Source organism: Cinclus cinclus, chromosome 9 (assembly GCF_963662255.1).
Source record: "Cinclus cinclus chromosome 9, bCinCin1.1, whole genome shotgun sequence".
Lineage (NCBI taxonomy): Eukaryota > Metazoa > Chordata > Aves > Passeriformes > Cinclidae > Cinclus > Cinclus cinclus.
The window spans coordinates 27931431-27954847 of NC_085054.1; the positions used below are offsets into that span (position 1 = coordinate 27931431).

A 23417-nucleotide genomic window follows, 5' to 3' on the forward strand; every position below is an offset into this window, starting at 1 on the left:
TAAGCCCATGTTTTTATTATAGCAGATTTTATTAAGGGAATTAAAATACTAAGTTTAATCCATGAAATCTCAAGGAAAAAATGTGAACCTGTACATAAAGTACTGTTCTATTACAATAAATAAATCTACTACAAAGATAATCATGAAGTCCACAAGCGTTTTTGCACTTTTCATTTAGAAAAATTCTATCAGCGGCATCTTTGCCCTTTTTTATGCAAAACCCTTTTCCACTTGACTGTACCTTCAGAATTTTTTTTCCTGGTAGGTTCTAACTCGGACCTTGTGCTCTAAAGGGACATGAGAAAGCAGCCTAGCTGATTATTTTTATCCGTCAGGCCAGACTATTAAAATTCCAAGGCTATACAGGGAGATTTCAGTTTTTATCTCATTCCTGGAAGGCTGATAATGCCACCAAAAATATTAACATCACAACGACAATTAAATTGATAGCATCAGTGGAGAGCTTCATGGTGTTGAAATTCAAAATATACTCACATCACTGATGTTGTAGGCATTAACTCTAGCCTGGATGAACTGGGGCACATCAGGAGGGAGGTGGTACTTGTGAATAATTTCTTCCCCTTTGGATTTATACAATATCTGCAAAGAAAAAGGATGGGAGATATTTAGCAGCCTAATTTATAGACTGCGAATTGGAAAACTATTTTTTAAAAATCTGATTTCCAGGTGATGTTCTGCTGGAATAAAATTGTGAGTGCACACAGTCACCTACACAATTACTTCAGGAGTGCTCTTAAAGCTGGAGGATGAAATGAAAGTGGGCACAGGGCAGAAATTTGGAATGTCAGAGTGTTTCCAAAGTTTACTTACATCACTCAGCTGTTTGCTGTTGATCTCTGCTTGCTTCTGTACTGGAGAGTCGGTCACTGAGGTGAATTTGGTTTGATCAGGATGCTTTTTGTAGGTGTACTGAAAGAAGATCAAAAATATTTGTAGAAAACACATATAAAGTATTTTCCAAGTGTTGCTAAAATAAATAAAATTACTAATAAATTAAGTAGTTTTAAAGTATTAATTTAAAAATATGTTGATTTAAGCAGGTGAATGCTTGAGGTTCATTCTTCATTTTGGTACTACTGCTCTCATCTTATGGGTTTGTTATAAAAAGGATTGTGCTATATCTGTTTTGATCACTAGGTGTCACAAAAGGCCCTAAAATAGAGATGAAGATTTAGTTTTAGAAGTGACATAAGGCAATGAGGCCAAACTCAGAATCACCGATGTCAGCAGGGATCACTCAGTTAATTTTTCTCTGGTGAACAACTGCTGTCCTGTACTCACATCTTTACATTGCTCCAACTTCTTGATTGCTTCATACTCTTGAGTAATGGTCTGAGGGAAGTAGCACTTGGTCTTTTCCTCCTCATAATCCGCTTTGTAATTTTTCTAGGAGGAAGAGCAACTTCCAGTAAGGAACCACAACAGAGCTTTGTCTGAAGTGCCAGAGTGATGGGGAAAGCAGAACGATTGCCACACTTACATCACTTTTCATAGCTTCAACCTTCATGCAGTGGATCTGATGTGGGTCCTCAAAGCTGCCCAAGTAGTGCCCCAAAATATTCTTCTGGTATGCATCTTTATATTTTACCTGCCAAAACAACCATGAGTTGAGAAGCAAAAGGAGTCAGAGTACTGAAGGAGAAGCCCCAAGTGAAATACCTACATCACTAAAGTTCTTCAGAGCAGCATCAGTCTGGAACTTGGGTGTCTCACAGTAATTCATCCTGTTTCCTTTGGACTGTTCATAGGCTTCTTTGTATAATTTCTGCAAATCAAACAATACCAGATCATGCAAGAGATTTCACTGCAAGCCACCTCCACCACGTTAAAAATGACAAGAGTAAAACAGAGAAACAGTTCCAAAGAAAAGTTTTCCCACAGGACTGAGAAACAGATGGCACTGTTTTCCCAATGCTCTTTAAATATAACTTTTTTTAGGTTTGTTAGGGAAGACAGAAAGGTCTGGCTGATGGCTTTTGAACTTCTGACACTGAGAGATATTCAATCTCTTTTCATACAAATAAAAGAGGAATTGAGAAGACCATTACAGTGAATAACCTGAATATAATGTAAAAATATGTAAAAGTACCACATATATTATCATTATTAGCTGAAATTCCTTAAAACAGTAAGGGAAGAACTGTCCTCTTGTGATTCATTATCCACAAGGATCTAAATGAACTATCCACTAATTAGCCATCCACATGCCACTGCTGCTGTTATACTCATCTGTGGACAATTCATTCTTTACCTGAATTATTCTGGCTGTTGCTATCTCATGACAAATATGGGTCTATCAAACTAAAAATACTACAGGATCCAAAAGAGAAGCCTTGTCAAGAAATGGGGAGTGTGGTTTCTGGAACACGACTGAAAATGACATAGCTGCACACTGATAATACTCACATCACTCAGAATATTTCCTGCAGTTTTTAATTGCTGCAGCAATGGGTTCTCTGTAGCAGGGAGCACGTTATAATCTGCAACAGCTTTTTTCTTTTCATAGTCTGCTCTGTATTTGAACTTGAATGAGGAAAAAAAAAAAAAAAAAAAAAAAAAAAGAGGTTTTAAAAATCAGTATTAAAAGCCAAATGCTCACTAACCTGTGTGATTGTCCAGAGAAGCTGTGGCTGCCCTATCCCTGGAAGTGTTTGGGTGAGGCTTGGAGCACCCTGGGACAGTGGAAGATGTCCCTGCCCAGGGCAGGGGTGGCCCTGGGTGGTCTTTAAGGTCCCTTCCCACTCAAACCATTTGGTAATATGAATCTATTCTATGATAAAATCTTCAATTTATTACCAGGAAAAAGGCCCTGTTGTTTAACTTATGGTGGCAAAGGACCATGAAAGGCCTTGCCAAAACAATTTCAGCACAGCTTGTGTGTTCAGAACTGTTCCCAAGCTGAGCAGGTGGCACACAGGTCCCTCACCTTGCTGGCGTTTTCTGAAGCTCGTTTATTGGCTTCATATTCTGGAGTTTCAGTTTGCATGAAGTAGATTTGGTCTTTCATGTTTTCAAAGTCTTCCTGGTATTTCCTCTGTTAGGAACAGAGAGAAAACAACACATCATCTAATTATAAATTAGACATCTACAACAGGGATTACTTAGGAAATAAGAACAAGTGGAGCTTCAGTATTTCCTAGATGAACATAAACAGGGATGAAGCTGTTGCAGATTTTCTGCAGGATTCACTCACCATGCTTAGATTTTCTGCATTCATTTTTGCAATTGCCACATCATAGCACGGAGTTTGACTCCACTTGCCCTTGATTTTGTTTTTATAGTCCTCATGGTAAATAACCTACAAGGAAACAAAACAATAAAATGGAATCCCCAAGACACAGCTCCATTTTCACTTGACAGATACATTTTCCAAAGCTGTCTTTTTAAAGCTGACACCTGCCTTATAGCTATTTTAGCAGTTATGGGGGAAAACACCTTAAATATGATTTGGCCAAACCATTTCAGTGTTAAGTCATTTCTCTTTGTACCTTCCCTGACCTAAAAAGGATAAATAAATCATCTCTAACATATTCCTTTAGTTCTGTTTTCTCCCTGGTCATATAATATCAGGATACTGCCCATTAAGTCACAATTTACTGGTATTGCTGCTAGAACTGGTTTTAAGCAACCCTTTAATTACCTTATTATTTATTCAAGCTCACAGAAATCAAGTATTGAAAGTTTAAAGAGTTTGTCAAACAACAAAACACCTGCCTGAGTTTTGACTCAGGTGCTCCAGGTGCATTTTCAGTCACAGTTGCATTACTTACCATAAAAAATAAAACTCCTCCAAAGCTTTTTAAACATTACTAAAGAACATATATGCCAAAAATAATCTTTAAAAAAATATATATATTTTATAGTTTTGGAGATACCTAAAAAACTTATTCTTTTATTCATTTCAAAGAATTATGGTACAATCCCCTTTTGGTTTTTTACATGCTATAAAATTTCCTTGATGGCAATTTAGCTTTTAAGTTATGAAAATATAAGATTAAAGAAATTTTCTCTAAATAAATTATTTTACCTTACAAACTGGTTCAGTGGAATTTTCCTAGTGGTTTCTCCACCATGAGTGAATATTGCAATTCTCTAATCTTAAAATGCAGATCATTTTCAATATACAATAAAATAAATTTAAAAAATAAAAAGAATAATAGCTAAATTCTGAATAGAGTTGAAACCCTACTTCCAAAATTATGCAATTGGTCCAAATTTCTCCAGCAAAAGTTGGTCATCCTTTGTGGTTTTCCTTTTGCCTTCTCTTTCCTTAGGTCCCTTTTTTGGGGTTTGGGCAGCAGGTTCTACTCACATCACTCAGCTGCCGTGACACCTTCTTGGCTTGTTCCACATCAGGGGGGTCTGGCAGGGAGGTGAATTTTGCTTTTCTTTCATCGTGCCCCTTTTTGTAGACAATCTGAAAGGATGGAAAAAATAAACATTTATTTGAGCATCACAGCATTTCAGCTCTGCTCCCAGCACATTAATAAAAGAAGTTCTGCCCACAGCCCCTGCAGCAGGAATTCTTTAATCTGTGTATTACCAGGGAACTTCTGAACATCTGCAAAATTCACTGAAATCTTCAAGTGAGAGCTGAAATCCCCTGTTGAAGAGTTCTGTGTGTCTAAATATCAGCAAATCCCAGTCCCACCAACCCCTGACTTTTATCACTGTATTTAGAGGCACATTTGTAGACCCACAAGAGTGAACTGGACTTGGAGACAACCCTGAGAGTTTCTGCATTTGAGGAGACACTGGAGGTCTTCTTGCTGATTTAATAAATTATTTAATTCATTCCCATTCCAGCATCAAATTGCCAGTGGATTTATACTCTGACACACTCTATATTGTACTCTAACACCAAGTACTTATTTTTCTATGAAATACCACTACTATGAGAGCTCACTTAACACAGTTTTATTTTCTGTTCCACAATGAAACTTTTATATCTAATCAAAACCCACGGCATGTCCCAGGTTACACCATAACCCTACAGCCCCTGGTCCCTACATGCAAATCCCTGCTCTGATACTCACATCACTCAGAGTCTTCTGAGCCTGGGCCACCCTTCTGAGCTCTGGGCTGTCATTGTAGGGATAAAACAACGTCTTGTCTGCATCCCAGTCTTCAGTATAGAGTTTCTACAAGAAAAATGCCAGAATGCTCGTTAGTAATTAATTTCTGGCTTTGAAAGCTTCTTTCACTTCAGCTACTGCGACCTGTGATTATTTATTCTCACCTTGCTGAACATTGCTGTGTTTTTTATTGCGTTCACAAGCTCTGGAGCATCAGGGGGAAGCAGGTACTTGTCTTTATTCTCCTCCCAATTCTGTTTATATAACACCTGGAAGGAAAGATCAGCAAGTTGATCAGTCTATCATAAAAAAAAAATACTGACTTCTTTGAATAAGCTGCCTGCTTTAAAGATTTTTTTTTTCAAAATCCAAGTCTCAGAGCAGTAACATGTGAATAGAGCAACTAGAAATATTTAACATTATATTTATATTTGCCTCACCAACTTCTCTGCTATCTCTCCCTCCCTGGGCTTCTAAATTTTTGCATAAACGTTGCTTTAGCACCCTGAGCTCAAAACTTGGTTCTTATCAGCAACCTCAGGCTCCAGCAGTGCTGGGAGTGTGAGAACTCACTCACCTTGCTCACTTGCTGTGACACTTTTTTTGCATGTTCTATATCCATGGCCTTTTCATCCACGTGGCAAATTGTTCTGGCAACTTCCCCAGCCATGCGGTATTTAACCTGGAGCAGTGCACAAAATTCAGTGATTCTACAGCAAAACTGACTGATTTCTTAAAAAAAAAAAAAAAAAAAAAAGACAGAATGGTGACATTTTCACCCTTCATATAAACACCCAGAACCTGGATGAACCTAGAGATGCAGTTGTTACCCACCTCACTGAGCTGGTCCTGAACTTTCTTGATCCTCCGGATTTCTGGGGTATCAACTGTGGAAGCATATGGCTTTCCTCTTTCTTTTCTAAATTTTTCTTTGTACTTGTTCTGAAAGAAAAGAATGATAAAAATAATTAAGATATATCCCTGAGCTCTGGCAGAACTGTATTAGCAATTACTGACATATTTATCTGGTTAGGACAGGAATTTGGGGCAGATTATTCAATAATATAAACTAAAATTATTCAGCTACATTTGCACTTATGCTTATTTGAGCTGAGTTTATTCCATCTGACACAACAGGAAAAAAATCATCTCTAACTTGGATCACCTCTAATTTATTGCATTCTCCCCATGAGCTTACTATTGATAAACCCAGTTATTTCCACCATAACTCTGAAACAACCCCTGTAAAGCAGTTTTAAAGCTGGTGTTCCTCAAGAAATAAGAGACATGGCACAACCTACCTCACTGAATAAGTCCTTCATTTTATTGCTGTGTTCCAGGTAAGGTGTCAAAAACTTGGATGGGTCCACTTTTGTCCGGATTGTCTTTTTCCTGACAGGAGGGGCTGCATCCTCCCCGGAGGGCTGGGTGTGCTCAGCTGTGTAGGTGGTGGTTGTGGTGACCTCAGGACTCGAGTAATCTGTGCTGATGGTCTCAGTGATCTCAGTGACCACCTGCAGATTTCAAAGAAAATCAATAATCACTTGTTTTATAGCTGTAAAAGCTTGTTAGGATAACGTTTTCAGCCCCCTGAGCTGGGTTTGCTCAGCTCTGTAGGTGGTGCTGGTGGTCTCAGGACCTGAGTAGTCTGTGCTGATGGTCTCAGTGACCACCTGGAGATTTAAAAAAATCAATAATCACTTGTTCTTTAGCTGTAAAAGTTCTCTAGGATAAGGGTTTTCACCCCCTTGAGATGGTGAAAGGATGCTCTGCTCTCATCCAGATCCACATGGAGACAGAAAATCAGGGACACTTCTCCACTGGGATTACCACTGTGCTCCCTATATATCACCCACCCTAAAAAAAAAAAAAAATAAATAAAAACCACAAGGAATGAACTCTCTGACTGGTTCCTGCATCAAACTCCTGGAATTATTCTCCAGAGGGTCTGTGAGAGTGGGGTTCCAGCTACCTCAGCTCCACATGCATTCATTTCCAATCAATTTAAATGTTTTATACACTTTATCAACGTAGTCATGCTGCAAGCAGTAATTTTGATGCTAAGATTCTAGTGAAAAACATCTAAAAATAATTCTCACAACTAAAAAACATGCTCCCAAACTACCCAAATAAGTGTCAGGTTTTATTTAATATCAATTAGCTTTATTTAAAATTGCCTTTAAAAAGGAATTAATGAAGGTCAGAGTTATTTGCATCAATGAGACAGAGCTGAAAATGCACCTAGAATTTCACAATTAATAACTTCTGTTTCTGCATAAGCCCATGCCATAAAGAATATTTCATTATAACAAACCAGAGAGTTGGGCTATAGCTGTTTGAGAAGTAGAATTTCAAATTATGGCAATCCTTGGTGATCCAAATGTTTATTACCAGTGACATGGTAAAAAATCTGCCAAACTGTAATTTTTCGGTGAAATTACATAAACTGGAGAGGACAGAACTGATACACGTAACCTGATGTTAGATCATCACTCAGCAGGGACTTGAAGCAAAATTAAAATATTAAGAAGCAATTGTTCACTGATATTTGTGTGTTTAACATGAAAAATTCAACCTCAGGATACAAACGGCTGCTAATTTAGTATTTATTTTTAATTACATACATTTATGTGCTACATTCAACATGACAAGGACCTTTACCTCGTGTGGCTCACCCTCCTCAATAACTGTCTCCTCAATGTAGTACTTTGAAAAAAAGAAAAAAGGAGAAAAAACATCATTGTTAGGCCAGATCATCAAATTGTAGCTTCTGTGAAGCTGTTTGAAAACACATTTCTGGAGAAATGGGATTTTAGTTCACAGGTGCTAATGGAGTCATTCGGTAACTCTGAATATCTGTTCAAATTTTGCATTAAGGATCAGATTTTTGTTCCATGCATTCCCCAACTAATAATCATCCAAATAATTAATGAAAGATTGTTATCTAATTTTACCCTCAAGAGGGAAGATATTGACAACCACATTAAAAGAATCAGCATTTAAACCCCAGGATTTTCCTGGTTTTTATTTGGTGACACTCCTGACTGTACACCTCAAGGTCGTCTGAGGCCGCTGATTTTTCACCCATTTTACTGCCCATTATCCCCCCACATCTCCTAAATCTGGGGATAAAACCACAACGGGATTTGTCCCAAAAGCAGCCCAGCAACCTTCACTGGTCTCCCCTTGTCCACAGCAGCTGCGAACTCATTAGAAAAATTAATGAGGTTCGTCAGCCATAGATTGTTCTTGATAACTCAGCGTTCACTTCTCCACATGACCTTCACGTCTTTCTTGTGTTTAAAAATAGCTTCACAAAGGATTTGCTCCACAGCCTTCCCAAAGAACAAGGTGAGGTTGACCAGCCCGTAGCTCCCTGGATTTTCCTTCTTGCCTTTCTTGAAGACCAAATCCAGCTGAACATTGCCCATGGATGTAGGAATGGACTTTGTAATGATTAAAATCTTTGCGTTTTCCCCAAGTTGTCTGCTCCTGCTTCCACCTTCAGTATATTTCTCATTTTTTGTGTGTCGTTTTCCTCAGTCCGGAGCTCTGTGTTCCTCCAGCGCATCCTTCTGTTTGATTTCTGCACTTTGGGCTCGGGGAAATCACGCTGGAGGATCACCCAGATATCCTGGGTGTCTTTCTCGCTTCCCACAGGATTTTTTCCCCAAGCAGCCCCGGTTCTGCTCTTCCAAAGCCTGGGATAATTCCATTTATTTTGCTCACTGTTCCCTGTATCTTCAGCTCCGTTGTCCCACGGTCACTGCAGCCCTTGATCTTTGCATTTTCCATTTCTGTCTTGTTTGTGAGCACCACGACCAGCGGAGCATCTTTTCCAAAAGAGTTGGGAAAGGATCTGGAACCCCAGGAGCGCCTGAGGGAGCCCGGAGAAAAGGAGGCTCAGGGGGAACCTTCTGGCTCTGCACAATTCCTGACAGGAGGGGACAGCCAGATCGGGCTTTGCTCTCAGGGAATAACCCCCAGGACAATGGGAAACAGCCTCAGCTTGTGCCAGGGAATGATTTTGCCGGATTTATTTAAAATTTATTTCCCCGTCCGCCATTTCCCACCCGCGGCCGCACGGTGGCGCCATCCCGCCGAAATGGCGGCGGCGCTGAGGGGAGCGCCGGGGCCTCGGGCTCCCGCACCCGCCCCGCTCGGAAAAGACGGGAAAAAAAGCTTTTAAAGACATTGCTGCACGAACAGCACCCGCCCCGCTCGGAAAAGACGGGAAAAAAAGCTTTTAAAGACATTGCTGCACGAACAGCACCAGCCCTGTGCCGGATGGGCTTCACTTGCACGTGGGGAAAATGGGAAAATGCGGGGTTTGTGTTGGGAAATCTCCTCCGAGCGGTAATCGCTTCGGGCAACTGCCGGAATGGAAAACTCTTCGAACCGAAAAAATTTCTTGTTAAAATTTAAGCTCCTTTCTGAGAGCTCTTCCTCATAGTTAGTTCAAGTGATCAAGCTGTGCCTCCCAAGCTGGGACATACTGGGCTGTTCTCAGGTGATTTCCATGCTGGACCCACCTTGGAAATACCTCCCACAAAACCTTCCTCAAACTTTCTACAAAACCTTTCACAAACTTTCTACAAAACCATTCGCAAACTTTCTACGAAACCTTCCTCAAACTTTTTACAAAATCGTCTGCAAACTTTCCACAAAACCCTCTGCAAAACCTTCCACACGCTTTCTACAAAACCTTCCACAAACTTTATACAAAACCTCCTGAAAAACCTCAGGTAACTCGGTAGCAAATATTTTTATTGCTCACTGTGGATTTTTGCACATCCCAAGACAGCTACAACATCAAGTAATGGCTAATAATTCCAGAGAAAGCTTAAAAATAGCATCTTAAAATCTTTGGCAATGCCTCAGCCGCTCAATAGTCAATGACCGTGTCCTTCTCTTTCAGAAGATGAATTTCTGACAGAATTTGTAGGTTTAAAATCCTGGATTGATAGAGGAATTAGGAAAATTCTAGGAAGGCTTAAAATTGTACCAGATGCTGTCATTCCCCTTTTATTTAGCATCTCACCATGAGTATCCCAAGGGAGGCTACTAAAGAAATTCCTCCTCAGCCCAAGGGATGTGGTTACAGCAAGGTGGTTGTTGAAAATTAAAAACAAAGAATGAAATGAGGCTGTGAGAACAAAAAACCCAAAATACCATAACTCCTGCCGGAATAAATAAACAATGAGAGCAAATAAATATCCATTACTGAGAGCACACAATGCACAGGAAACAAAGGCAATTACAAGTAACGTGGAAATAAGAAATTTAATGAAGGGCTGGTATCACTGTAGCTAGGTAGTAAAATGTCTTTAAATCGACTTTATGAGTGGTGACACCTATTTTGCAAAATGCATTTAACTACTCTGACTGGCAAATCATTTGGCTTTACTTCATTCAGTATTTGAAATATATAAAGCTGGCAGTGCCCTCCCACCACCTGAAATCAATAATGTGGTGGCAATGAGTTGTAGGATGTTGACATTTATACTCTTGCTCTTTCTCTCAAACACAGAGTGACTTTTGACAAGACTTTGTGTATTTCATAGCAAATCCATTAATTTCAGAGCAGCAGCAATGTAACACTGTTAATTTTGTGTACTGTTTCAATAATAAAGTCGTTGTTCTGGTGGCTCCAGCTGTAGTTTGTCCAGTTCCCGGGGAATTTTTTATTCAGTTTCCTGAGACTAAATAATTCAGCATCTGAGTTTAAATTACCTGCTGGCAAATTAATCCATGGTGCACCTCCATGGATGTAGAATCATGGAATCATGGAATGCCCTGAGTTGGAAGGGACCTTAAAGATCCTCTGTTCCAACCCCTGCCATGGGCAGGGACACCTCCCACTATGCCAGATTGCTCCAAGCTGCCCTTGGACACTTCCAGGGATCCAGGGGCAGCCAGAGCTTCTCTGGGCAACCTTGTGCCAGGGCCTACCCACCTTCACAGGGAAGGATTTCTTGCTGGTACCTAATTTAAATCCACCCTCTGTCAGTTTAAAGTTCTCCCCCCTTGTCCTGTCACTTAAACCTGGCTCCATCTCTGCAGCAGGCTCAGGTTAAATTGGTTCCTGGTCCCCTGGTGGCACAAAGCTGCTGCATTTCTGCAGAGGCAGGGCTAGAAAGGGGCTTCCAAAGTCATCTTCTCCAGCATGGATTGGGTGACAGAGGGCAAGCCAGGAGGGAGAAGAGCTGGCCCAGTGCATCTATAATTACGCAGGGGGTAATCAGAAAACCTCGCACTGTGAGTGTGGGATGGTTCCAGTCCTTATTTAAACTTAGAAACTACGACAGGAACCAGGAGACTTTGCTCCACCGAGAGCAACTGTTGTTGTTGTTGATGATTTACTGGTGAAATCATTTAATAGATATCTAATCATCCCTAATCTTCAGGCAGCAAACAGCAACCTCTGCTCCTGAGCAGCGTCTCAGGAAGGTGATTAATGTATTCAGTCACAAGGCAGGGGACAAACATTTCTACTCTCACATTTTCTTCTTACCTCCACAACTTCCTCGTATTCTTCTTCCTCCATTCTGAGGGTTTGCTTCTGTGTCTCCCCCACTCACTGGTCACGCAGCAGGTGAAAATGTGAATAAACAGTATTAGCCCATGACTGAAACTACCATCAGAAGGTACAAGTCAAGCTCATAAAGCACTTGGGGTCATGGTTAGTAACAAGTCAGACCCTGAATAAAGTTGGGATCTGGCATTACTTGGACTGTTATGGAAAAACATTGGATTAAGTTTCAAACATAGTATATAAATTACAGTTTTGGACAAATACCTTGTTCCAGTTATAACATCAACACTGGATCCAATGAAAATAAAATGAAAATGAAAAGGAAAAGGAAAAGGAAAAGGAAAAGGAAAAGGAAAAGGAAAAGGAAAAGGAAAAGGAAAAGGAAAGGAAAGGAAAGGAAAGGAAAGGAAAGGAAAGGAAAGGAAAGGAAAGGAAAGGAAAGGAGATTTCTTGAAACTTGATGTCATATTTTCATTACAACAGAATCATTTGAAGCATTTTTCTTTTCTCCATGACTGTTCTATGCCATTTCATTATATCATTCAAGCTCCCATTTGGATGAGAGATTTATTATTCTACTATATTCATTCATAAGTAAGAGCACAATGTTGAAAAATATTGTAAATATTTTTTTAAGTGACCTTAGGTTAATGAGGCAATTTCTGTCTTCCCAGCATCAGCCTACAGAAGATACTCTGGGGTTTTTTTTTGAGCTCTTGTGAGTTTTTTCTCTCTGTTTCTTCAGACCTGGAAAAGATGAAAGTCCATAGCGTTGGCTGAAGTAAAAAGCAAGATTAGTGTCAGAACCTTTGAACGAATTAATTAATACCCTGATTTTGCTGTGAGGCAAAACTACAATTTTCCAGCAGGCTCTGCAGCCCTGTTTCTAATGTTGGGAGGGGATGAGGCTTTGGAACAGCTGCTCCTGAGTCCAGGGATATTTGCCGTGTAAGCTAATCCTGCCAACTGACGGGGTGCTTGTGTTGAGCTGGCTAAACTGCAATTCCTTCTGAGGCAAGGGAAGTCAAGTCATGCAGGTTAAATATAGGAGCACAGAATACTGACCCTTTTTAGTCCCAATGGGCTGAGAAAAAATGGCCAAAAAATTAATTGGGAAAACCGTGTTTTTAACTATTAAAATAAATTAAGAATAACTCAAATAACGAGTCACAAGTCGCATGAAACAGTAGGCCGAGGTGTATGGATAAACTCAGGAAGTGGGGTTTGCATATAAACACAATCCCTTCAACCTGTCACTGTCACAGCCTTCAGCCACACTTCCAAACCCCATTCCAGGTCTTCTCCTCCTCCTCCAATCCACAGCCAGTTATTCAGACAGAAAACCCAACTTCCACGGGCAAAGCACAAATATTCCCAAAAAAACTACACAGTGTGGAAACAGCTCAAGATCCTCTTCAAAGGAGAAGAAGTGAAATGCATTTAAAATGTTCTTACCAGCAACATCCAGTAAATATCCTTTGGAGCAAAGGCTCTCCAGTCTTCCCTCCTGAGCAGCACCGGGTGAGAGCGAAGGGTTTCGGTGGCTCCCGGTGACGCGCGTGGCCCACACAGCCAATCTGGCTCCAGCCCGCTCGAGTTTCATCCCTAAATATACCCAGTGACCCCAAGGGAGGCCACCTGTTCTCAGCAGCATCAGGGAAAGGGAGCTGGGCACCTCCGTGCTCCTCAGGAACCCCAAAACACACCAGAGTTTGGCTGGAGCTCACCAGGGCTCAGTGAGATGGAGCCCCAGGCAAACCCAAGGGAGTGCTCCAACGGGAAAAAATGTAATTATCAGAGTTGAAAATAACGTTGAATTTCAGTTGATGGAGGCAGTTTTGTTCCTATAATGTGCCTGTATAAACACCATCCAAATTCAAGAATCTCTGAACTTGAGGATTCCACACTGCAAACTAAATTTTAGTACAAATGTGTCTTTAATTTCACCCCATAAGTACATCTGAAATGCTTTTTCACCTTGATGCAAATCACGTGTCAACATTTTTGTCACCTATGAAATGTTTCGCAGCTGAAAACACAGACCCAGGAACATGTGAAAAGCGACTGTTTGCAAGGATGGAAGCCAACAAACCTGGTGAAGGAAATCCAAGAAGAGTTGATAAACAGATTAAGTGACAGGGGAACAACCCTGGTGTTTTGGAAGGTCAGGAATGCCAAGATGTGTGGAGCAGAACCAAGGGGATGATAACAGACGTGACCTCTTAGGGGATCACTGGACTGACACAGAGTTGACTGTGGTTCTTCAAGGTGGTGCATTCAATATCAACACTGATCCCTTTCCATGTGCTAGATCACATCATTCAATAAATGATTGTCAGGAGCCCTTGAGAGACATCTTTTTCCTTAACTCTTTCCAGAAGTTCATATTTATATCCAGATGAAATGTCATATCTCATTCACTACTGCCAAGTATTTTAGACTCTGCCCAGAGCTGCTGACCCCTCCCTGTCTCCTTTGGCCAGGCCATTTTCAATTACTCTGCATTTTGCTTTACTAGGCAGTCCTTCCCCCTTTAATCTGATTTCTGTTTATTTCACTTTCTTAACATCTTTCGAAATTGTCCAGAAATTAACACAGTGTGCTGGTGGAGTCTCTGGAGAGCAGCCTCAGCGTAACCTGCTGCTCTCTGATCCTGATCCTCCGTGTGTGCATTCCAGAAATAACTCACAGGCTCCTTTTCCTCCCTCCTGAGTGCTGCTTCTCAGTAGATTGCATGCAAAGTGTGACATCTTCATTATCAATAACAAACCTTAATGAAGGGCCAGCTTTCCTTTTTGAACTGTAATTTATTGTTAGTCATTCCAGCTCAATCCTGGAAGTTCCTGCAAAGAATTTTTCCCTCAGTGATACTCTGCAAGCCCTGTGTTCTGGAACATCACCTTTAGACCATTTCACGCTGCTGTTTGATATCTTGTTTAGAAAGACTCTAAACAAGGCAAAAGTTACACACAGGACACCAGCACCACTTTTTCTGCCACTGAAATGCAGCTGTCTTTAGTGTGAAACATGGCAGATCTTCAGCAGCACAGCTCAGGGCAGGGAAAAAAGCATGGAAAAAACCACTGGAAATTATAGAAGGGGGCTAAGAACCAAAAGGATAATTGGTGAAATGAAAAGCCAGGCTGAACATAAGATTTTTGTTCCTGCATGGGAGCACGAAGAGGGGAGGAGGGTGCTCTTGGGTCACTTGAGAAAATATTTCAGTTCCTGCATTTTGCCGCTTTGCTCCTTCAGCTCCAAATCTCAAGGGATGGCTCTGACAAAACTTTTGCTGTTGCATGGGCAAGGAGATTCCCAGGATTTCTGAGGCTGGAAAAGTCCTCCCTGTCCATGGAGCCCCAGCTGTGCCTGATGCCCACCTTGTCCCCAGCCCAGAGCTCTGAGTGCCACGTGCAGGAATTCCTTGGACACCTCCAGGGATGGGGATTTCAAACTTCCCTGTTCCAAACATGTGTGAGTCAAAGAGAATATTAATGGTCAATATTCTCTTTTTCTTTTAAAATGCTTTGTTGTGAAAATTTATGTTTGATTCTTATTTCTGATGGAATATTCACAAAACCATAGAACCATTAAAGCTGGAAAAGACCTCCAAGATCATCAAGTCCAGCTTTTGACTTTGTTGTGAGAATATGAACCTGACTTTCTGGGAGTCAAATATTTCAAAAGCATTAACTGTGTCCTAGCTGGAGGCTGGCAGCTCTGCCCCAGGTTAACACACCAGGCCAGATTTATCCACGGCACATAAATGAGCACGTGCTCAGCAGTTCTAAACTAAAGACAGAATTCTGCAAAACTGCTTAGGCAGAAAAAGATGTTGCTTTGCATTTCAATCGCAAGATTTAATGCAAAAAATATTTTCTTGTACTTAATGTATTTAAATATTGAGTTCAGTCAGTACTGCTTATCCAACAGGAGCCATCAGGACATGATGGATAAATGTCCTGACACCCCAGGTGCTATATTTAACCTCCTGGTGTACCCAATGGAGCACCTGGCCTTAACAAGCATTGTATCATTGGAAAAGGACATTTAAATACATATTTGTGCCACCGTGTCCATTTTTAACCTACCAGCAGTGAGTTCCTTCTCATTCTTCTCACCATTCCCCACAGCAAGGCTCCTCTGCCCCATCACCTTTTTGGTTTAATGTATGGAAATTCTGAGGAGAGCATTTTTACCGAGAGTTAGGAAGGGACTGGACAAATTCAAAAGATTGTCTTCAAATTAAATATACATCTATTTCTCTGACCCCTCTGTTTCTACAGCTGGCCAATCTTTTTTCTTCTGGATGAAACCAAGCTGGGAGCACAGGCCTTGCCAGGGATCTGGCCTTGGCTTACAAACAGAAAGGTTTTCAGGAAAGGATACATGCTCTAACAAGAATTCCACTTTTCCTTCAGTGCTGCTCATCCTCTTTCTCAAAGTATTAATAGAAAGTATCAGTTCATACCAGATAATATTCTTGGGGGCAGTGAATCAAAGTGCTGTGAGTAGATCACCTCGAGTGTTTTATCTTCAGGTTTATTTTTTGATGCTGATGAGCTGATACGGAGTGAGCAGCAGCACAAAGCAGTGGCTGTGTGCTGTGTGAACCAACCACTCACTGTGCTGCTATAACCCAAAAAGGCTTTGCTGGAAGAGGAGGAAGAAAGGAATATTGATACAGTTGATACAAAACCAGAATTCATTTTATGCTTCCCAGTGTTCCTGGACAGAGAAGCAACTGTGGCCTCACCGATCAAATTGTTTGGGTATAGGCCCAAACTTTTTAGTATTGAAAGTGTCCACCAGAATATTTCAAAGACTGAATCAAAAGACAATTCAAAGTAGGGAAAAAAAAAATACAAACAAACCAAAACTCGAAGAAGAAACTTGAGAAGAAAAAAGAACAAAGTGGAAAATACTGGTTAACTTTTTTCATTATTGGATTTTGTAAAGCAAAGAGAAATCACATGAATAAATTCACCTCTAGATGGTTGTAGAAACTTAAAAATTAGGTTAATCTTTAAACCCCCCAACACTGAGGATATAAAATCAGAGTGTAAAAGATTCTGTACATCGACACAAGATATTCACTGGGGCCACTGGCACAAGGAGAGCTCTCCTCACATGACAGCATCTGTCGCAGCCTCCCCTGTTCTTTACTTAGGGCCTTTGAGAATCCTAAAAGAAAATATTTATCCACAAGATGATGTCAAACAGCCCAATTTATCTCCCCTGCTAATGTTCCCAAGACAGCCACAGAGTCTTAGACACGGGTGCTCATCAGAAAGAAGACACAGCAAAGGCAAATATCCTCAAGAACTCAAAGCCAGCTCTGATTGTATTAATGGGATTTCCTAATGGGAGCTGGTGAGGGAAGCTGAGATACAGCCCCCAACTCAGCATATCCAGGTTTTCGAATGTTAAATATCAGTTCCTATGAACTACCAGAAGAAGGTGAGGTTCTTCTTGAATCTTTTCTTCTTCTTGCTATTTATAAGACAAATAAACTTTTATATTTTTAGAACAGAGGTACCAATACCAGCTGTAAAAGCCAATGAAAAGCCCTGATTGGCATCCAGAGTTTCAGCTCTTGCCCTGCCTCCCACACTTGTCCTTTTGGACAAGCCTCTGCCTCACTACTCTGCAATAAAATAACACAGCTCTTTTATCTTTTAACGACAAACTTTTTCATCATTAGCACCATTCTGCAAATCCTTACAGCACCTACAGGGAGAGATGTTAGTGTATAAGCAGATTGATCTGTTCAGGATTGTCCCATCCATGGGAATGCCAAGGCCAGGCTGGATGGGGCTGGAGCAGCCTGGTTTACTGTACCTGCTGCACTGGTGCTGCTTTCCCCTGCCCAGGGTGGGTTACTGCTGAGGAAATACAATTCCTTCTTGGAATATTCTTCTTGGAAGAAATTCCGTCTTGGTGCTCCCCCTCAGGTGCCTGCACACGACTGTCCCACCCCAGCACCCCAAGTGCTGCTGCCATGAGGACACACTCCAGTTTTCTCACAACGTGCCAGCCTTAAATTTCACCTCAGTTTTTCAAACTTGCTGGTGTCCATATCCTGCCCCCTTCCCCCAGCTCTTCACGGAGCTCCGTGTACTGAATTTAGAGCAGAGTTGTTTCTTACAGAACTGAGTTGAAACAATGCATGGAGAAGCCATAATCCAGGCCAGGTTAATTTCTATCCCAGAGCACACCCAGACCATTTCATAACTCTTGACATTTCTACCAAAGCTGTGCAGCAGGAATTTACCAAAGCTGTGCAGCAGGAATTTACCAAAGCTGTGCAGCAGGAATTTCACCTGGGGTTGTACAGCTCTGCCAACTTTCCACATCACCCCAGCAGCCACCAACAAAGGGATGGATTATCAGAGCTACAGCACAGAGACATTCCCTGCTGCAAATCCTCTGGGGTGGAGGGACAGGGCTGAACACTCCCTTTGGAACTGTGAGCAGAGCATCACCTTCATTCTGCAATCACCTTCATTCTGCAATCACCTCTGCTGCTTTTCCAGTCCAACCATTGTCCTGACACTGCTGAAAGATGTTCGTGCCCTGTGTGAGAACACAGGGAAGAAATCCAATATATACTCCCCAGGCCTTTTTTCACCAAGCACATGCTTTCATTCCAAGAGGGAACAAAGTCTGGATACAAAGGTATGACTGAGGTAAAATTGTGATTGAGTCCTTTTCACCTTTTTTCTCTTTGGGCAAAAGAAGGAAAAGTGTTACTATCCCTCTTCTCCATCCCAAGGTTTTCCAATTAGTGCAGGGTTCATTTGTGGAGTTTCCATTGAAATGGCCTCCTGATCCTCCCTGCCTCTGGATCCCTCTGACTCCCCTACACTGCAGAGTGGTTCCCAGAGTCTATGGAAAAATCACACGTGCAATTCATGGGCTGGGACAAGAATTGTCCAAAGATCACAGAAGCTGCTGCAAAAGAAGGTCAAGATTTAGATCAGAGCTCAATGAATCTACTCAAGAAATCCCAGAATAACCAAATCTTCCCCCTGACAGCCAATCCATACACCTTCAGTCTCCTCACCCTGAAGGAAGCTGGACCAGAGCTCACATGTCCTTTAGCAAACTGCAGCTTGTGTCTGGGACTTGTTTTTAAAATATTCTCTCCCACTCTTCAGATTTAAAAGGAACATATTTATGTGAAAGGTTCAAACACCTCTGACTGTAAAACGAGGTGGGGAAAGGCAATGTGGTTGACATTCCTGCCTGGCATTGCTGGGGTGGTATCTCATACCCTGAAATACAACCTGCAGCAGTCCATAAAATATTAAGACTGCTCGCTGGCCGTGGCCAGGAATACTCTGCAGCAGCAGCAGTTCCCAGGGGCAGAATGCTCTGTGAAAGGTCACTGAGGTCACCAGCACAACAGCCACCACGAGTAATTCTTCTCTGCACTATTATTAACAGCACTGAGCAGCCACAAGGAATCTGATGGGCTCCAGACAATAAAACCCAGAAAATAAAACGTGGTTACTGCACCAGGGAAGGGACGTTTAATCAATCACAGTAAGGAACAATAACTTCACAAATGACCTCCCCTCAGTCACCTGGCACTGGGCCATGCTCTCCTAGGGGACATCTCCTCAGTGGGGGAACCTGCAGGAGCTCCTGAGCCTGCAGAGACTTGTGCAAACTGAACTGAGCCCACTGATGTCCACCGGTGACATGAATGGGGATCTTACCTGAATAACTCACACCAGGGACAGCTGGAGCCGGGCTGGGAGAGCTGGGGGTGATCACCTGGAGAGGAGAAGGATCCAGGGAGAGCTCAGATCCACTTGCAGGGCCTGAAGGGGCTCCAGGAGAGCTGGAGAGGGACTGGGGACAAGGGATGGAGGGACAGGACACAGGGAATGGCTTCACTGCCAGAGGGCAGGGATGGGTGGGATACTGGGGAGGAATTCCTGTTTGGGCTGGAATTCCCAGAGCAGCTGTGGCTGCCCCTGGATCCCTGGAAGTGTTCAAGGCCAGGCTGGAGCAGCCTGGGATAGTGGGAGGTGTCCCTGCCCATGGAAGATGAAACTGGGAATCTTTAGGTCCCTTTGAAACCAGACCATTCTGTGATTCCATGATTCTGAGATTAACTCCAGACCTTTGCTAGGGAAAGCTGTGGTCCTGCCCTCACCCTGACAGCAGAAAGGTTGGAGGTGCTCCCCACACCTCTGGGCACAGTGCCACACGCAGAGCTTTTCACCTTCGTCTCCTCCATCTGTCCAAAATCATCCAGGCTTCTTAATGCACTCTTTATCTGCCGTGAGGAATCAAGGAGGGAAGAAACCTTTATTCATTAAATAGCTTTCATTTCCAAGAATCTGGCAGACCTGAAGCTCTTTGAAAACCATTCCACAGGACACTGAACTCCTGATGACTTCATGGGGCTTTTTATAAAGCGAGATAACGACAGTGGAGGGACAGAAGCAGCTGCACAATTCCCTGGCTGTGGCAGAGATGGCCCAAGCACCACAGCCTCCAGCAAATCCATCACCCCCTGGATGCCAGGAACGAGATGCTCATGGACATGCTGGTTTCCAGGGAAGGGGACAACTCACCTTGCAAGTGGGAATGTCTTGTGACAGATCTCGAGCTCATCCTCGGTGTCTGCTCACCAGGGCTACTGAAGGATGGGATGGTTTAACACAGCAATTCCCTTCACAACCTGAAAATTCACGGTTGATCTAACACAGGTTACACCACGCTGAACCCTTTCAGTGCTGGAGAGTCCCTGGCAAGAATATCTTTGCTGAAAAGCACAGTAAAGATTAAAGACCCAATCTAACTCTTGCAGAAGTGTTGATAAACCACAGATTTCTGAGCAACAAACAGGAAATAAATATTTTTGTGTGCTTAATTTTTTTTTGGCTGTGACACTGCAAATCAAGTAAATAATTTTCAGGTTTGAATGGAGTTGTTCCTACAATAACACAATTTTCTTGCTGTTGACAACCAGCAAAATGTTCTGTGTAAAAACAACCCATCCCTTCACCGTGGAAAAATACCAGCAAACACAAAAATGTCAAATTTATTGAAGGAGGATTTGTTTAAAAAGCAGAAACAGGATAGACTAAGGCAAGACTAAAGCTTGACTGTCCCAGGCACGGCAGGAGCCCAGTGAAACAGTGTGAAATTGCTGTGACTGTCTGTGATAAAAGCTCATCCTAAGAGATAAAAACTACCTGTAGGGGTTTACTGGCCTGTGAAACAGATGGTTAAATTACTCCATCATGTTTATTCGGGCTCAGAGGTGACTGAGGTTTAGCAGCACAGTCAGCTGATGGTGCAGAGGAAGGATGGTGGGCTGCAAAAACACACCCAGCACGGGAGGGATGGACAGGGATAACCCCAGAGCAGGGGAGAACAGGTGAGGGAACGGCCTCAAGCTGTGCCAGGGAAGGGTCAGGCTGGATATTGGGGAAAATTCCTTCACGGAAAGGACTTGTCCAGCCCAGGCAGGGGTGGAGTCCCCATCCCTGGAAGGATTTCAAAGCCCTGCGGATGTGGCACATGGGGACATGGGGCAGTGCTGGGGATGGTTGGATTCGATGATCTCAGAGGGTTTTTCCAGCCCCAGTGATTCTGTGATTCCTTGCTCCTTATGCAAAGTTTTCCTTGTTTGCTTTGTGTAACTGCAGTTCTGTGACAATTATTTCCCCCAGCCCCACCCAAGTGATTGTGATACTACAGGGAAGGAGGAGGACAGGGGATTTCTTTTGGTGGCTGCAGTGGCCTAAAGAATTTCATTCCCTTGAATGAAATGCATGCAAAATAAAACTCTTCATATACAGCAAAATAAAACCCTTCATTTGAAGTATTTGCTAATAAAAAGGAGGATCCTGCCCCCATCTGGCCTCCCTGGAAGGGAGCTGGAGCAAGAAATCCCAGATTCATGGAGCTTCAAATCCTGCTTTGGAAGGGACTCAGAGGGATCATCAAATCCAAGCCCTGGCCCTGCACAGGACAGTCCCAGGAATCCTTCCCAGCATCTCTGGGAAGTGCTGGCAGGATGGCAGCACTGACTCCCCAGCCACTGTCTGTGCTCAGAAACAGCCAGGATTCCAGGTTTGGATGCAGGTTGGATGGCAGGGAAGTGGAGATAAATACAGCCTGGAGCAGCTCCAGTTCTGCCATCGCTTCTTTGGGATGTGCTGTGGCCTGGGAATATCGGCCCTGCCATCTGCCAGGGCATGGCAAGGGACCACAGTACCCTCGGCAAAGCTGTGCCCACCACCAGGAATCTCAACAGCAGTGGTTTCGTTGCCTCTGCCTCCCCAAATCCCTGCCACGCCACGGATACCGCAGCACTGCCAGGCAGAGACAGCTCCTGACAAAATGCCCCAGCCTCAGGGCTGGGCTGGCTCTTCCCCAGGGCTGTGAGGAGGAAAAACCCAATGGTCAAAATCCTGTGGAAACCCTTGCTTTCAGAAAAGCAGAAATAAGGTTTCATTTTGAATCTCCAAGTAGCTGAAGCCCAGATATCCTCCAGCCCCTTCCCCTGTCCCTGCTCCAGCCACCCTGTCATTCATTCCTTCACTGGGCTCAGCGTGGAACACTGACTGCTGCTGCTCCTGGCAGGAAAACCCTGCAAGAATGGCAGAAAAATCCTGCACCTTATCTCAGTTAAAAGAGACCTAACTTCCCAATAAGCACAGTTTATGCATTATCCCAGCATTCTCTTAAAACCACCAACTCAACACATGGTGCAAAAATTGCTGTGCTTGGATTCAGGATGGTGCCCCTGTCCACAGGAACAAGAGGGGCTGTTCTTCCCTGTTCCTTTCCTCTCTGAGGAGGAGTCCACTGAAGAACTCTGTCAGCACTCCAGGATTTTATCCTGGAGAAAAGGAAGCTCAGAGGGGACCTTATTTTTATATACAACTTACCTGACAGGAGAGTGCAGCAAGGTGGGGTTCAGGATCTGCTCCCAAGGGACAGGATGAGAGGGAACAACCTCAGGTTGTGCCAGGGGAGGATTAAATTGGATATTAGGGAAAATTTCTTCCTGGGAAGGGCTGTCCAGCCCTGGCACAGCTGCGCAGGGCACCGGTGGAGTGCCCATCCCTGTAGGACAATTCAGACATTGGGATTTCTCAGGGAGATTTGCACATCAAGCAAATTTCAGGACTTTGCTCCATTCATCACCTAAACCTGTTCACTGCAGCACTTTTAGCACCCCAGGCATGGTGGATCCCCAAGAAATTCCCTGGCCAGCTCCACACAGACAGTTTGGTTTATTTGTTGCTTACACAGCTCTGATTTCCACCCATGAACTCAGGTTCCAGGAAATGACACAACAACTGTGAGGATCCCACAGCACAAGGCCCTCCCTCAGAACTCTTCAACATTTACACTAAATCTTTATTTCTGTACAAAAAATTCAGACAATTTTCATTGTTCCCATGGAAATTTGCATGCCCTTTTTGCATGACGTCTTTACATGACCCCACAAGTTGCCTACATATATACACACACATATATATACACACATATATATACTTGAAACAGAAAAAAAACCTTCCAGTTCTGAAGGATGAAGGTAAAAACCATCAGAACTGAAAAATCAATGACAAGAATTAACTGTATTTATGGTCAATATTGTTGACTGTTCTGTAGCTTTACATGTATTTCATCCCCATATTATAATAAAAACATCTTCAGAATAACTCAGTACAGACTGTGCAACAAGAGAGTAGCAACACAACCTGTAATTTAAAAAGTGGTAAGAGCATCAATAAAGTATTAGTTATTAA

At 42.6% G+C, this 23417-nt stretch overlaps 1 protein-coding gene across 1 annotated transcript in view; it reads right to left on the reverse strand.

Annotated features, from left to right (window-relative positions):
• NEB (nebulin) overlaps positions 1-11643 on the reverse strand; it is a 98105-nt gene extending 86462 nt beyond the window's left edge. The window contains exons 1-16 of the mRNA XM_062498733.1: positions 11611-11643; positions 7758-7802; positions 6398-6610; positions 5931-6038; positions 5674-5778; positions 5261-5365; positions 5058-5162; positions 4334-4438; positions 3215-3319; positions 2948-3055; positions 2428-2544; positions 1685-1786; positions 1502-1609; positions 1303-1407; positions 832-930; positions 496-600 (exon numbers count right to left, since the gene is read on the reverse strand). Of these exons, the coding sequence (XP_062354717.1) occupies positions 496-600; positions 832-930; positions 1303-1407; positions 1502-1609; positions 1685-1786; positions 2428-2544; positions 2948-3055; positions 3215-3319; positions 4334-4438; positions 5058-5162; positions 5261-5365; positions 5674-5778; positions 5931-6038; positions 6398-6610; positions 7758-7802; positions 11611-11643 (1668 nt within the window). The remainder of the gene's footprint in view (positions 1-495; positions 601-831; positions 931-1302; positions 1408-1501; positions 1610-1684; positions 1787-2427; positions 2545-2947; positions 3056-3214; positions 3320-4333; positions 4439-5057; positions 5163-5260; positions 5366-5673; positions 5779-5930; positions 6039-6397; positions 6611-7757; positions 7803-11610) is intronic.
• Positions 11644-23417: the final 11774 nt, after the last annotated feature.